The sequence below is a fragment of the Tubulanus polymorphus genome, chromosome 1 (assembly GCF_964204645.1).
Source record: "Tubulanus polymorphus chromosome 1, tnTubPoly1.2, whole genome shotgun sequence".
Classification (NCBI taxonomy): Eukaryota; Metazoa; Nemertea; class Palaeonemertea; order Tubulaniformes; family Tubulanidae; genus Tubulanus; species Tubulanus polymorphus.
In genome coordinates, this window is record NC_134025.1 from 4,301,491 (window position 1) to 4,317,396 (window position 15,906).

Below are 15,906 nucleotides of genomic sequence, written 5' to 3' on the forward strand. Positions count from 1 at the left end.
AACAAATGAAACAAGACCAAGAAAAAGAATTTGATTTAACTTTTTGGAATTTTATTAAATGAAAACTAGTAATAATACTACTCCATATACAGATCATTATTTACATAAATTACAGTTTTTCTGTTTCGTCAGTTCAAACAAATTCTTCATATATAACGATATATCTTAGGTTATAAGAGAAAAAAACATATAAAATTCACAGACGAGGTCGTCGATCAGTTACAAACTTTCCTCATTTTGTGACCCAACTTGAAACAACAAAATGTTTCCTATCGAAATATTCGAAAACCGAAATGTGTAGAAATCAAAATCGTTTCTACAATTATTCATTTAAGAGAAAGCAAATTAAAAACCATGAGGTCAGTTTCAGCTTTTTCCAGCCCAGGTATTTTTTAATAATAAATTGAATGCAATTCATTTGCGATCTAACAAAAATTGAAGGTAAGCCCACACATTTTTGTTACAGGCAAAATCAAGGATTTAACTGTAAATTACTCAAGTTACAAAAACTTCACAAGTAAATTACTCAAAGTTACAAAAACTTTATCAGTACTGTCAGGAAATACTAATCAGCGTTTTATGAAAGCAAACTAATTAGCAGTGGTATAAAACAGTGCACACTACACTAATAACTAATAATCTGTATCACAGATTTTATATAAATTACATGTACAAAAATACTTCGTTTAATTACTTATTTTTGATACAACAATCCGATACATATCGATCGATATATCATTGATGCTAACTTAGTTGAAAAAATATCAACATTTAACAATGTCTTTAGAAATTCAAAGTTATCACAAATTGTGTCTATATCAATCAGATTGTCGGAATCCGTTTGTTCATTTGATCGATGAAACAGAAAAGATTTACGGCGTTATAACATCTTCCATATAATCGAATCCACCCGTACTGTTCACTGATATTGATTTATCCGTCGTAAGGTCATCAAACTAAAATGGAACAACAATAACATACACGTATTTATCAATCTATAACCGTTTGATCGAAGGGTGGCCACTTTCTGCCCATTCACAAATCACCTGAGTTTTCCCTTATTTTCCATGTGATTACACAAAATTCCCCGAGTGAATCAGAGAAATTTCTAGGTTTAAGATGTTACAATTGATTTATCTTTTATTGTATCATATATTGAGGAGTAAACATGTGGGCCCAGTTTCACGAAAAAGTTTAAGCCTGAAACGGTTAAGTTGGAATTGTTGTCCTTATTGAAAACATGATGTAACCAATGGCAATTACACCAAACATTTGAGTTTAACTTTTTTGTGAAACTGAGCCCTGGTCAATAGAATTATCTGAATTTCCCGAGTTTTCCTGGTAAAATTTGTCAAATTCTCTGAGTTTCCCTGATTTTTCCAGGTCAGCGGCAACCTGCTACAGATTATTCATGCTTTATTCTATTACGTTATATATTCTCAAGCAATGTGCATGTAGGGCTGATAACTGGAATCGATAAGACTGAATTATATACTTATGAAGCTCAGATCTTACCCCGCTATTGCTACTTTTAAGCAGATCATCAGCTCCAGACAGATCTTCATCAACCTCCTCGTCTATCTCTTCAGCAATACTTAATGTCTTTTGTTCAGATTTTTCTGACCGTGCACTTAATTTGCTCATGCTAGGTGGAGAAAACAAGATACGTAGAGGTATAAAACAGCGAGAATAGCTGAATGGATAAGAACATTCAAACATCCAAGCAGGCAATACATGCAGTTTCTGGCAAAAGCTACTTACCCAGAGCTCATGAAATCTTCTTCATAGTCGTCATCGTCGGGAACATCTTAAAACATATCAATATCATACAACATATATAGCACTGACCTTAGATAGGGCATACAGTAGTTCCGATTTTAGAAAACTATATTTACCAAATCCTAAATCAGCTATTTTCTTATCAATGGCCTTAATATCTTTTTCAAGATCCGATTGTTTCCCTTTATCTGAAAAGAAAATAGAATCCCTATTGATTATAGACCTAGAGAGCTGACTCCATTGTGTGTGTGCTTCTCATTAATCAGAGGAATCCTACCATTTGATGATAATCCCGGTAAAGGAGGCACGTCTTTCAATGAACCGAGACCACCAACACCACGTCGATCATTTAAGGACGGAAGATCGTTCAAGGAAGTTAAGTTCCCAGAATTTTGTTTGGCAGCAGTAGCGGGTGCAGGTTTATCGTGTGTCAACGAAGATCCAGTCTTTTCTTTTTTATCACTGTCAAATAGAACAAATTTTCCTCAAATCAGATCAAAACATCCTTCATAATCAAGTTACATCATCGGTTTGTTCCTGCAATAAGCGTGAACGTACGTCCATTATACATGTGCCATTGTTAAGAATTTATGAAGGAATACATGATATATCTACGGATATACTGTCTATCCTATTCTAAAGATCACAATCTAATTGTATGTTGTTTTTTTTACCTCACTACATATTAGCTACCGATACTAGTCATTTATGTTTTGAAAAGTCAGAAGATGAAGGAGAATTGATGAAACAGAGAAGGAAAAATGGATTCTTTAAATAACAAACTGGTATTATCTACTGGTATTTAGTTTTACAATCTTTTACACTTTAACTTTAACTATGACAAAAAGCAGCGTAGGTTAGTGATTAGAATATTAATCAACACTATATATAATCATCTACACAAAAAACAGCAATCTATTCTTAAGCATTTGCAAGGAAAGACAGAGGAAATAAAATCTGAGGATCTGATCATATGAAATTGAAAAAAGATCTAAAGCGAAAAGCATGAAATCTGCACTAAATTTAGTAGTGGTGGTAACCTACAATTTTAAATTCTTGATTAATTTCCTCTTTGAGCTATATGATAATTTGAGAAAAATTACAAACAATTATTAGTTTAATCACATATTTTTGAGAAAGATTACATACTACACACAGCTCTATCATTAAAATCCATTCTCAGTTAGTATTAGATATTTGATAACTAATCATTCATTAATTTACTTGACATTTCCCGATTAATAATACAAATATATCCTTGAATAAGGACGTTTAAAATCGATTTTGCTACTTGGGAATTAAAAGTCCCATCACCATGCGTTGATTACCTGGCTCCAAAAGTGAATTTTGGAATCTGAGAAGGCTTTGGTGAATTCGGACTTCGTGGCGGATTCAATTTATTCTGTTTTCTTTTTTAATGATTAAACAGAAAACAGTTATTAAGAGACGGAATTGAAAATGCCTACTTGAATAAATGCCATCTTGTGATAGAACAACAAACAAAGATCAACCAACACCTCAAGAAAAGATCAAAGGCAAAAAATGACTAAACAATAAGCATCATTTGAATCTGTAGTCCCCGCATATTGACATATCTTACAATAATAATGACATAAGTTACAAGAATAAACATCGCTCTGTTAGTTCTCGATAAATAAAGCTCAGAATAGCAGCATTATAAAGCACGTTTTAAACAAACAAAGCATTAGTCTTGCCTGTATTATAGAATACATATTGTGTAGAAGTTGTACATCGTCAGGCCAAAGCAAAATATTGAACGGCAAAGATTATATTACAGCGCATTTCTCTCCCACTGCCTTTACAACAATAAGTCATAAGGCTTGGATAGAATAAACCATTCTATACGTAGACAGGAAAGATGTGAAGTCAACATACCTTACTAACGGTTTTGATTTATCAGTTATTGGTAATGGATCGTCGAAGAATGGATCATCCTCCGGTTCACTGCCGAGTACGTCTGCTAAAGCTGCCGATCCATTCGTTTGTTTCTCCGATATCGACGAGCGTTCTGATATTTGTTCAGATATCGACGAACGCAGTGATTTTTCATTTTCCTGAGATTTCTGATTGGACATAGCATCTCCATTTACCATTTTAATAGTCGGAGAATTCGGCGCACTATTCGGCTAGAAACAAAATCATAAATCAGCGACAAAAGCCTTAACAATACTGGTTAACATATGTAAACAATGGAATGTACATTACCTTACGGATTGGGGATGGAATTTTTGAATACAATGAATCGGAATTGCTTTTTCGTGGTGACTTCAGCTCCGAAAGGTCATGTGATACGACACTTTTACACAATATGAACAGCCGTTTATACATAGCAACAAATTCATCAAAATCAATGCCTACAATAAATCAATAATGTAATTTCATACACACACACACACACACGTTTTTTGTCTTTTATATGATATAAAAAGAAAGCTTACCATTACTGAAATCTCGATCAGAGGCTCTGAACTCATCGTTTACATATCGTTCCAACATGTTTCTGTAGAATGATAAAATAAGAGATAAAGTAAGATAATTCAGACAGATGATGTTTATCTGATATCGATGTTGATGAGTTTTTACCTGTGGAAATTTGGAAACATGTCTACGAACAGATTTCTGAGTTCATCTTTATCAATAACACCATTCTGATCCTATAAGTAAATCCGAGATCAAAATGAATATGTAAGAATATGAACAAAGCTTAGTTGAAGGTGTGATTTTCATTACCTTATCATATTCCTTGAACTTCTCTTTTGCATCATCAATTTGTACCTGAGATAAATCCTGTAAAAATGTGGAAAATATGTTGAACGCATGTTAAATTTAGTTATTACCACAAATGGTCGAGTAACTTCACTAATAAGTTAATAGTAACATTTTGTGTAAATACATCATGAACTAAACACGCATTGAACGAACGTCACAAAACAGATATTGACATACAGTAACATGAAGCAAGCTAAACACCATCTATAGATATTAATCAAGAATTCTATATGTAACATATAGACATGTATTCCCACTAATGCAAATGCGAAGGTTTTGATTGTGATAAGGATTCAAATCATTCAAGGGTGTAAAGAATCTAATAATCATAACTGCAAAATATGATAAAACTGTGTATTTCCCACAAAATGGATTTATAGTTCTAAATTTGTTTAGTTTTTGGCTAAGCCTAAGGAATCAGTCATACGGTATATCACATGTGTTTTTGTAATTAAAGTGCTTAAAAAAATAATCCCTCCAAAAAGCAGTGACTGGGATAGGCGTGACTCGGACATGCAGATTGTACAATGAACGTCTATAACCATGCTAACATATATACCTTCGGGATTTTTATGAACTGTGACGTATCCTGCAGAAAGTAAGATGATTGTTAGTGAAAAAGATGAAAATATTCAGATCGTATCAGACAACATGCACATGAAGATTCTCCAAGTCATAGAGATATGTGCAGAAAATGTAAGTGAAGACAAATATTATTTGCAGATGCAATGAAAACACTTGTTTCTAAAGTGGATTTTTTTTTGTGATTTTGAAAGTGCAATTATATGAACGCAAAGTGGATTTTCCAATTTGAATTTGCCTCCATTTCAAACAAACCTTAGTTATATAATTCTACAACAAAAGATACATTACGTTTAATGTAAACTAAAACAGGAAAGCTTTAAGAATTTAATAAGTCAATTTACTGGTTCGGGGAAGGTCAGGTTGATTTCAGTGTGTCACAATAAGAGTTTAAGATAGAAAGAATCGATAGATACAACAAAAAACCAACCTCATCCTCATCATTATCCTGTTTGCAGATCAGAATATATGCAATTGTGGAGGTTTTTTTTAATGATAAGATCATTTTACTCAACAATTCAAACTTAGGATATAATAATTGTGTTATAAATATACATACCTCTGTGGTAGAATTCAATTTACCACGACTGACTTGTTCACTTGTAGAACGTTTCACAAACTCAGCTAGAAGTGGTGCACTGGCCGGTCCATCTGGCTCAATGATATTCAACTCCCTCGCCAATTCATGCCGGCCTTCATTTAACTCTCGCTGAAAATGACAATTTAAGGTAAGATTCAAGAAGGAATCGGATAGTCAAAACACCTGAAAAATATCTGAATAAAATGCTTACAAATCCAGATTCCGGATCGAAGACGGCAAGAGTAAATTCGAGCCCAAAATACTCCAGAAATTCTCTCACCAAACCAGCAACTACACAACCTGATAAAAGAGCCAGTTTTTCAGTTTATCTCATGGTTACAATCAAAATGATAATGTCCACGACTGTAGAATGTTACCTTCTTTTGTAGAAAGGAATTTCTGAAGTTTTTGATTCACGAAAGGTTTTTTATTCTGAAAAAAAAAGAAGCATCATATTAGAGTAAAGTATTCACAATGTAAATGTGCAAGACAAATCTTATATTAGTTTTACTTAGCCTACCTGTATATGCTCTTGTTCCTCCAATGCAAGAAAAACACTAGCTCTAAGTTGAGCCTACAACAAAATCGGTACGGTTAATTGTAAATTGAACTACCGATCTGCCAAACAATTCTCAATCATTTACTTATGCTGACATCCTTTTCATAAAAAATAGAAAATTTGGCCTCGTTGAACTTGTAAACAAATAAACTGTCACATCAGGCCTATCAGAACTTATGACTTTCTGCTGACAGATTCTAAGAGCCACTAAATTATTTTACAATCAATGTCAGAATTAAGAATAAGTGAAAGGCAAACTCAATCAAAACAGGCTTCAACTCAAAGTATGTCAAGGCACCAATAATGAAAGGAATATCAACTTCATTGACAATTCGTTCAATATAGTTTATGTCCCCCTGCACACATAACTCCTAGAATTAAATAGGTCCAGTTATTATTATCGAATGAAAAGAAAGCAATCCAATGTATTAATATCAAATATATTTTGAATGCCGCCCAACAAATTTTAGGAGGGAGTTAGCGATAATAAATTTAGATCATGCTGACAGACATAGTAGGCCTATTCAACTTATTATTATGCGATTACACGGTCAGTGGCATTAATTATAGGAAGATGATGCTGTTAAGAAGAGTAGGTTTAGCTGACAAAAACACATTTAACCCAGTTGAAACAAATGATAGCAATAAAATTAATTGACAAATGACAGTGCGTGAACTAGCTCTGGCAAGCGTGTGTAAACGGTAATTTCTTCAATTCTACGTTTGAATCAGCATCTTTTAAACATTTCTCGACTAAGAGGAAAATAATACATTAATCGAAACAATTTGTTGTATTCATAGAAAGTAATTCTTACCCTTATCTTGCCTAAAACACCGTTATTTTCCAAACTTTGTGCCACTAAATCGCGAAGCTCCGTATCTTCTTCGGCCGCCATTTTGGCTTGTGTTCGTTGAGTAATTCGCGCGACGAGGAAACACGTTGACCACTTTAATATCTCACTTTGTCAGAAAAATAATATTTTAAACCTTAACATAAAAAAAAACTTCAGATCAAGCCAGGCTATACACAGGAATGTTCATTTTTAAGTTTTTATTTGGTTAGAGACCTCAGTGGTTGACGTCATTTTCACTCGGTAATTATTGTGATCGCTGAGCCATCGATATTTTGTCGATTGTCAATGTGATTTTTTATGTGCTCTCTAATGTCATTGTGTCTTGTAATGAGGAAATAAACGAGCTTCTAGTCATAATAATTGGTAAGAGTATTTGATATTTTATCAATCCTTATGTTTGTGCAGACTGTTTTGTATTGCTGAAATGTTTAAAATCAGTTTGATTCCGTGTGAAATCCATATTCAATACAATACAAATACACATTTATTTAGTAAATGTAGTCTTTATTTTGTTGCCAAATAAATACTATGATATTAACATTCTATGTTTATGTATGGTAGGTGAATTTTGCCACTTTTTTGTTTAGTTAAGGCTAATTGTTCTGATTTGTTTTAGATTTAAGTAATTTCGGGCTGGTTAAAATTAGTGGTTAACTGGATAATTGGTGAATTGGATTACTCCATGTGACACAATAAAATGGCGAATGACATCAACAACATGACTTCATTAGTCAATAATGTCTCTATTGATGATGGTGATGATGAAGAAATCCAACAAACAGCTGAGGATTTACCAAGCATTCTTATCGTTACTAATGTGCCTGATGCTGTATTTGAATATGAAGAAGCGAAGGTAAAAACTATTCAGATCATTTGATTTACTTGCGGTGACGAGATACCTGGAACCAGTTTAATGCTTGCTTAGTTTAGATTAGAATCTCAGCAACAGATTAATGGAAATTAACAAATATCTACTCTAAAAATTTTATAAGACCACTAGTTAACTCCATTGATCTACACCGGGAGTGTTCCCTATATTTTATATCGATTGAATATTGTGAACTTACTCCAATAAGAAACACCGAGAAAAAGATAATACTCCTTATTAAGCTCTGGAAATAGGCCCTATATGGAAGGTTTGGAATTCGAATTTAACCAATGAATTTTATGTTTAGTTTCATCCAACTGTTTCTGTATATAGTAGTGTAGGCACATGCACCGGGTCAGGCTATTTTGAATTAACTATCATTATCGATGAAACTTGTCAAACATCAATCACATTCAAACTTAAACACGTGTGAAATGTAATACCACCTCAGAGAGTCAAACAATACACTGTATCGTATATCATTGATCAATGAACCATCGATTAGTCTTAATAGTTCTTGTCACTGATTCAAGACCATTCCAACTGTCATTCAATTCATACATGCTGATTCTGATTGATTTGTATAGTGCACGTCCTACATCGAATTGGTGGACATAAAATGTTGATGATTTTGTTTTCTGTTATAATTGTAGGGGTCGATCCAAAATTCATTCAATTTGCGATAAAGGAAATCTTTTTTCATTTTGAAATAAGAGAGAAAATAGTGAAAACTTGATGAAATTGATTCAGTTTTGAAGATAACATCATACATAATTTCATAGCATATTATTGCACTCTGGTTTTTGAATGAGTTCTCTACAAGTAACAAATTGAGTTTTCTTGTTTGATTTATATTGCATTGAGATCGATTGTGGCAATATAGGATATTGAAATGTACCTAGTTAATGTAAAACTAGCTGATAGTTAACTGTCACAGCTTTGCTTTATAGATACAGTATTTATATTAGGTATTCCATTATTCATTCATGTATTCTGTGTTTTAGGAAGAATTTGAGAAATTGTTCATTGTTTACGACGATTCAGCCTCCATCCAGTATTTGAAAAGTTTCAGACGAGCACGCGTTCAATGTAGTTCTTCCATCCACGCTGTCAGAGCAAGAATAGAACTTCATGAAAGAGATTTCAAAGATAAAAAGATTAAAATATATTTTGCTCAGGTGAGATTTCTACGAAATAGCATTTTGACCCAGGGTAGCCTTAACATTGAAAGGCGATGACCATATTACCGGGAATATTACCGGGAATATTACCTTATGTTATATTAGTATAGCATCAAATTATGGACGTACTTCGAGCATTACGATCAGAGTAAAAACTAATTTGCCGTATATTGCCTGCAGGAAATATTGTCATGCATGCTTATCATCATGCCTCGTAGATAAGACTATCATCTAATGGCTGCCAATTAGACACATCTTCTACAGCACATCCATCCCCAGTTGTCAAAGAGTCTCTTTACTTGTCGAACTAAAATCTATTCATAACCAGCTGAAATGCTCTCGGGTGCGTTCATTATATGAAAGTCTTCGATTCTTTTTACTTTCAGACAACTAAATCATCATTGATACAGAGCTCTGGTCGTCATCTTCAACCACCTGAACCAGACAAACAGTTTCTTATTTCACCTCCAGCCTCACCACCAGTCGGTTGGGAACCAATCCCCGAAGCATCACCTCGTATCAATTATGATCTCCTCAGTGCAATTGCTAAATTAGCTCCAGGTTTGTACGCATTGAATGTTGCGCATTTGGCAAGTGTGAAATATAAATGTCAAAAACTTAATGAATTTCTTTATAGGTGAATCGCATGAATTACATCCACCTTCCCCTAGCCAGCCTGGCATTGTGGTGCATATTTGTGAAGACCCAGAAGGATTTAACGGTAAAGAAAAAATGCCCATTGAACAAACAAGGCGCCCGAATAAAACGTAGTAACCATGCAAAGAAGGAATTGGTAATAGTGATTTTAGGACTGCTCATTGTTCGGCAGATAAATGAAGGAATGTCCAAACTCGTTGCGCACATTTTTTAGTGTTCCAGTTTCATGGATCAGTTTTAAGTGTACAATAGAGATATATATTGATGAGGGTGATGTCAGTAGGGGCCGAGTGCTGCTGTAGAGAGGCAATGCGCTAATTATAGCTAATTCAATGATCAATTAACTTGGCACGTAGGCGTCATAAAGCTATCGCTTATTCATCTGCTTTTGAATAATGAAAATTGGCATTCAATTTCCTCTGGCGCGCTTGCTATATCAGGACAGAAGTTAAAGGTATGATATTTGCCCGGTATTTCTATGATTGTGAATTGACGAAGGCATGCATTTTGCAATGATTTGATTTAAGGCATTGAAAAAATGTTTAGATTGATTGGAAACCCTTGATACATACCGTATTTAAAACCTCATCATCTATTTGTTGCAGGTAGATATGAAAATTTAGTACTTTTATTAGAAATTTGACAATTCTTGTCGTATAAGAAATTCATTATATATGTATCTGTCGAAGGAATGTTCTCAGTCTCATTTCATGTCTATTTATTAGTTATGAGTATTGAATTAACTGGTCAGTTTTATTGTATATTTATTACCTAGTGAAAATTAAATATATGGCGTGTGTTTGTTATATTTGTGTTGCTGTGATAGTGTGAATCAATTCTGTCTGGTGCTATATTTTTTTTTTTCATATGCATTTTATTTGTTGGAGATATTAATTTTGTGGTGGATTTTCTGTTGCTGCATTTTCATTGTATCGAAGACCGAAAGAAAATGTATGAAATCAACAGAACAAGGTGTTACCCAAAAAATTGAATTGAGTGGAAACATTTAAGATACGAGATACGACATTGGTCAATTATTCAAATTCTTGAGTTCGTATATGTATTGCTGGATAATTAGCTGAACCATGGACGTCTCTAGTTTATACGTCCATGGCTGAACACACTGAAGATGCGCCTTCATTTACATTTTGATCTCCATGAAATGTGATATTGTTTATAGAAAGGTTTTTCGTTTGTCTACCAGTAAATGTTAGTTTGTGTGAAATAACATGTACGGATAAATTGATGGAGTTAATACGTGTATATCTATTTAATGTTGAATTAAATGTTAGCTTAAGAACAATTAGTATTTATTGTTTTACCAAGATGGATCTTGACCTTCAATAGTAAATGTACTATGGTTATCTCGATGTTTTTATTAAATGGAAATCTTATCGGTACGTGAATAGATTTCTAAGTACACTAAATCCTTGGGTTTTATACAGTAAACTACGGATGTTGTTTCTTTTGGGACTTTGTTAGATATGCTTTAATCATATTTTTATGAAACAATTTTGATTTGGGTGATGGCTGTATTTAGATCATCCAATCACATTACCGGATGTATTTGTCCGATGGTCTCCAATAATTTGTTAGATTATAGGTCTGCATGAAAAATTCGGCCATCTTTAGCCAAGACCCTCGGTATCTTTATCTTCCATACAGATCACTACTCGCTTTGTTTTATAACCTTTAGATATTTTGGTGTTTTAGTAGATATTATTGATTAGGTAGTCTTGTATTGAATTGTGTTAAATTCAAGTACATTCCAATCATAAGTTGGTTCGCTGATATTGAATCAGTGTTTTAATATTATTATACGTCTCGCAAGTAAATTTATTGAAATCTATAGGAATTAATCACTAACAGTTTGTTGATCCGAACACATCCGTGGTGCTTAAAAAAATATTAGCCTTTAGATAATTATTAACAATGGGAAGTGATCACAAGTTTTATGATTGTTAACTTGGTGCATGGATTTTGCATACTTATGTATCATTAACGTAATACTTCAGAAGCCTATTATTTTTCAAGGTCATTTTGAACAAAATTACCCCGGTATCAATTCTCTGGAGTAATGCACTACATGGATTGTAAATAATATACATGTACGCAACTGGGCATATCCGATGCTACCTGCAGTATTAAAGTTACCTGTGAAATATACAGATTAGATTTTTGTTGTCATCGTATCCGCTTTGATATTTGCTGTACAACCCACATTTGACACTTGATGTAAATATAGATTAATATTATTATTTAAATACTCTTCGCAGATTTAATTAATTGGTAATTCCATGCTATTGTATCATCCTTGTGTTCCTTTCTCGTCAGGTTTTCTCTGTATAGTTTTTATCCTCGAGTGACTCCTCAGTATTTGGTTTGAGCTACTCATTCGATTTAATAGAAAGTCAAATTTCGTTCATGGAAAATTTATTGTCTTTAAACAGTGAAATCAGAATACAGACCACGAGTTACAGATACCAGTAGGAAAGTTTAAATGATCAATTCACCCATTTGTCTATGAACTAAATGGCAAATGTACCAAGCTTTACTGGTAACATTGACAATTTGGAAGATATTAATAACTTATGTTAACTAATTATTCAACCGGCATAGAGTAATAATAATGGTATTGGCCATTAATACAATAAGGAGATTTGTACAGCATAATGCATTTGTAAAAATATATTTCTGGTATAAAAAGATCATCACACTATTCTCTCTCCTGTTCCAAAAATCATAAATGTTAAGAACCCCAGTGTTGTAACTGCTGATGTCATATTAAACACAGCACTCCAACTTTTTGTCGCTTCTAAAATATTTCCAGCTATATAAACTCCTACAAACCCTGGAATAGCGCCAGCAGTATTCATAACTCCTGTAATGTCAATACAATATATTTTAAAGGTTGCTCTAAAGTGATTGTAATTGTAATCGTAAAGACCAAAATATGATGAAACTTACCAAAAACGGAGCCCGCATGATCCGGTGCTATATCTTGCGGATTCACTAGAATACCAGCATGATGGAATGCAATGCATCCAATTGCTACAGCCATACAGCATACAGATACTAGGTAATTATCAGACCACGATATTAGCACCAATGATAATGCACTTCCCAATAATGCTATACACTGCAAATAGTTATAATTTTATTGGTAACGACTGTTCATTAAATATGCACTTTCAAGATTACTATAACCGTTAATGTTAAATTCTCACCTCCATTAATTTTCTAACCCGACCAACCGAATAGCCTAGAAAATCATAAAGAAAACATTTACAAGTAAACAACCTGAGCAGCACATGTTTTTCAGTTCCACTGTGCGAAGTTGGTATGAAAACTCACCTTTAGCGATTAACTTATCGGCTATTAATCCACTACTTATCGAACATGGTATACTGACTAACCAGGGAACAACATTGAACACCCAACCCTACAAAAAACAATCAATTCGTAGAACTTTGAGTGAAGTACATGCAACGCGTTCTCAGATAAGCGTCAAACCAACCTTTGCTTCTGGGAATGTATCATGAAAATATGTTGGGAGCCATGATAAAAGGATAAAGAAGCAATTAGTTTCACACATATGGCCAATGACTATAGACCTGAAATGAAAATAATCTACATTATACGTAATTAAAATGCTTAATCTTGAACAAAATTCGACAATGAATACCACCACTCACCAAAAGGCAGGACTAGATAATAGTTTACACCAAGGCAGAGCCGGCTTCTGTCTGATATTTACATCATTAGTATCATTTTCACGTAGGAGTTTCTGTCGAGGTAACATCGTGGTTTTCATAAAGATAACCCACATTATACCGAAAATTCCTTAAAATATGAAAATATCACTTCAATTCACTATCATTACATCTACGAGAATAGATTGGGATTTCAATCAAATTTGAGATGACTAACCTATAAAATAAAACATGATTCTCCAACCATAGTATTCCAAAAGTAAAGATCCTATACTCCCAGACAATAATGTCCTAGAATTAGAATAAAAACATTTATTTTCTTGGGTGATATCAACAACAGAGATAAGGCATTAGACTTTTTTTTATTATGTTTCGCAAATGATATTCACCCCATATTTGAACCAGTGCTGGTAAAACTGTAAGATGACGATCTTTCACTAGGTTGAACTCTCTTCGTAAGTAAACTAGTTAAACTCGGATAGTGAACACCTGTGATTTAACAGAGAAATATTTTACAGCAAACAATCGCACACAATCAATAACAAAATTAACTTCATACACAGCTGTTACAATAGGGAACTACGTTATAAATGGTTGTATTTAACTTTATTTGAAATGGATCACATCTGTTTCCACTGGGACCCTGAATATCATTTGAATAAACCCATGATTAAACAGGGAACTGCTTATTGCTGTTTGGAAGGAATTAGATAATTTCTGACTTCAAAATTCAAATCTTGATAATGGATTATATGTGTAGCCCTACCTTGACAAGCACCAATGATGACTCTAGATAATGCAAAAATGTACATGACGTAAGTGGGATTTTGGACTAGATAAGGGACATATGGAGTGAGGAAGGTGGCACCGGCCCAACCAGCAGCACAGAATGCCATCACGATATCACCTCCAATTCGATCGCTCAACCATCCTCCAAGTAACTGGGTCATAGTATAACCCCAGAAAAATGCAGATAAAACGAAGCCCTGAAAGGAATAAATATTTTGTAGATGTACTTGACATCGATGGAATAAATTATATATCTAATACCTATATAAGTTTTAGTTTAGATGTAACAGGAAGAAATATCTGTCCTTCCCGAGATTCGAACTGTTGATGCCTGGCGTCCAAGGCAGACGCTCTACCGCTGAGCCAAAGAGAATATTCCCGCTAGCTGAGCTAGTAGGAACGCTGTTATACATTCTGTCACATAGAGACACTTACACTTTGTATTTTATCCCATTTCATTTCTTCGGCTATCGACACAATACAAAGAGGCATAGTTGTTCTGGCTGCATAAACTGCTGTACATCCAACAAACAAAACACCTAACCATAGTCGCCTTTCTTGTCTGCAAATAGGAGAAAAAATATCAGATACAGCACATACCAGAATCTAATGTCAGTTTAGGTTGAAGCTAAAACTAACCTGTTCCATGTCGATGCTCGTGAAGTACTGCGCGTTAATGGCTTCTTACCAAGATCTACTTCAGCAAGCATTCTCTCATCTGTTTCAATAGCACTTTCTACCGAGTGAGAGTTGCCATTTCTGAAAATTTAGAGATAAAAAATGTTTAAAATGAAAAGACCAACATCCTCCTAAATAAAACCATTCCAACCCACTACACTTTCTAAAAAATATAACATCAAACCTGAATCTTCTTTTCATCTCTTTTGAAGCCGGATCCATTTTGACACACCAATGTCAACCCAGCCCAAATGATAGCAGACCAAGTAGTAAATGAATTCAAATGCAATATCTCTACGAGGCATTTCAATTTCAAAGGTCTAATCACACGTGTAAATAATATCCATTGATATATTTCTGATGGTACATAAATAATACAATAATGTATAGGGGTAGACTGGTAACATTACAGTCACAATTAAACAGATGGTAGGTTTTATTTACCAGTCAACAAAAGAACGCCCAGCCAGTTTTAACATAAAAAATTTACAAAATGAAATGCCACACATTTCCACATCAGGCCTTTAGAATTAGGCCTATCAGATAATAAACACTTTCAGTGATGTAAGCCAGCAAGCCAGCACAGGCCCCCTCGCCTGCCGGCCTCCTGCTGTGTCGTGCTGATTGATGATGTGGTGGACTGCGTGCACTGACTGTCACTGTCATGTCAGTCACTTACTGTCAACACACTGTTTACCTCTTCCCCCTGTTTTGTCTTCTCATTTCTTATGACCTAGGTTGTAAGCTCTAGTTTAAAAATAACACATTCTCCCATCGAAAGTTCGGATCGATACTTACTGCTTGCCCTAGACAGCTGCCAACTTGCCTACACTTCAAACAAATTTCACAAAAATTTGTTCTCCACGATAATCGACG

General features: G+C 34.1%; 3 protein-coding genes across 4 annotated transcripts; 1 reads left to right on the top strand and 2 right to left on the bottom strand.

Moving 5' to 3' along the window:
* Positions 1–59: 59 nt before the first annotated feature.
* LOC141901731 (centrosomal protein 43-like) lies at positions 60–7,192 on the bottom strand. The gene is made up of 17 exons (XM_074789169.1): positions 7,106–7,192; positions 6,252–6,305; positions 6,109–6,163; positions 5,943–6,031; positions 5,711–5,860; positions 5,407–5,421; positions 4,531–4,587; positions 4,384–4,454; positions 4,239–4,300; positions 4,006–4,154; positions 3,676–3,926; positions 3,108–3,188; positions 2,057–2,241; positions 1,896–1,967; positions 1,762–1,807; positions 1,516–1,693; positions 60–956 (listed from the first exon to the last, which is right to left on the bottom strand). The coding sequence occupies exons 1-17, from the start codon at positions 7,184–7,186 to the stop codon at positions 873–875; spliced, it is 1,680 nt and encodes a 559-aa protein (XP_074645270.1). The 5' UTR covers positions 7,187–7,192; the 3' UTR covers positions 60–872.
* Positions 7,193–7,394: 202 nt separating this feature from the next.
* LOC141907878 (calcipressin-3-like) lies at positions 7,395–12,866 on the top strand. 2 transcript variants are annotated; one of them, XM_074797640.1, is made up of 6 exons: positions 7,395–7,507; positions 7,761–7,997; positions 9,017–9,190; positions 9,580–9,754; positions 9,831–9,914; positions 12,761–12,866. In XM_074797640.1, the coding sequence occupies exons 2-6, from the start codon at positions 7,842–7,844 to the stop codon at positions 12,805–12,807; spliced, it is 636 nt and encodes a 211-aa protein (XP_074653741.1). In that variant the 5' UTR covers positions 7,395–7,507; positions 7,761–7,841; the 3' UTR covers positions 12,808–12,866. The 2 variants fall into 2 exon arrangements, with proteins under 2 accessions (XP_074653741.1, XP_074653738.1); XM_074797637.1 differs by lacking the exon at positions 12,761–12,866 and having other exon boundaries at positions 9,831–12,079.
* Positions 12,277–15,906, bottom strand: LOC141907870 (voltage-gated purine nucleotide uniporter SLC17A9-like). Its single transcript, XM_074797625.1, has 12 exons — positions 15,829–15,906; positions 14,992–15,111; positions 14,788–14,914; positions 14,330–14,549; positions 13,953–14,052; positions 13,781–13,854; positions 13,546–13,693; positions 13,368–13,464; positions 13,205–13,292; positions 13,078–13,112; positions 12,818–12,989; positions 12,277–12,731 (listed from the first exon to the last, which is right to left on the bottom strand). The coding sequence occupies exons 2-12, from the start codon at positions 15,060–15,062 to the stop codon at positions 12,562–12,564; spliced, it is 1,302 nt and encodes a 433-aa protein (XP_074653726.1). The 5' UTR covers positions 15,063–15,111; positions 15,829–15,906; the 3' UTR covers positions 12,277–12,561.

Bases quoted from the DNA above. Each gene is read 5' to 3' on its own strand.
- LOC141907878 (XM_074797637.1), top strand. From the start codon at position 7,842: ATGGCGAATGACATCAACAACATGACTTCATTAGTCAATAATGTCTCT. The intron at 9,191-9,579 runs GTGAGATTTCTA...TTTTACTTTCAG, and splicing joins TTAAAATATATTTTGCTCAG to ACAACTAAATCATCATTGAT. The intron at 9,755-9,830 runs GTTTGTACGCAT...ATTTCTTTATAG, and splicing joins AATTGCTAAATTAGCTCCAG to GTGAATCGCATGAATTACAT.
- LOC141901731 (XM_074789169.1), bottom strand. From the start codon at position 7,186: ATGGCGGCCGAAGAAGATACGGAGCTTCGCGATTTAGTGGCACAAAGT. The intron at 4,455-4,530 runs GTAATGAAAATC...ATTTACTTATAG, and splicing joins AGTTCAAGGAATATGATAAG to GATCAGAATGGTGTTATTGA. The intron at 3,189-3,675 runs GTATGTTGACTT...TCATTAAAAAAG, and splicing joins AAATCAAAACCGTTAGTAAG to AAAACAGAATAAATTGAATC.
- LOC141907870 (XM_074797625.1), bottom strand. From the start codon at position 15,062: ATGCTTGCTGAAGTAGATCTTGGTAAGAAGCCATTAACGCGCAGTACT. The intron at 14,550-14,787 runs GTAAGTGTCTCT...TATTCCTTTCAG, and splicing joins AATGGGATAAAATACAAAGT to GGCTTCGTTTTATCTGCATT. The intron at 13,855-13,952 runs GTGAATATCATT...TTCTAATTCTAG, and splicing joins AGCACTGGTTCAAATATGGG to GACATTATTGTCTGGGAGTA.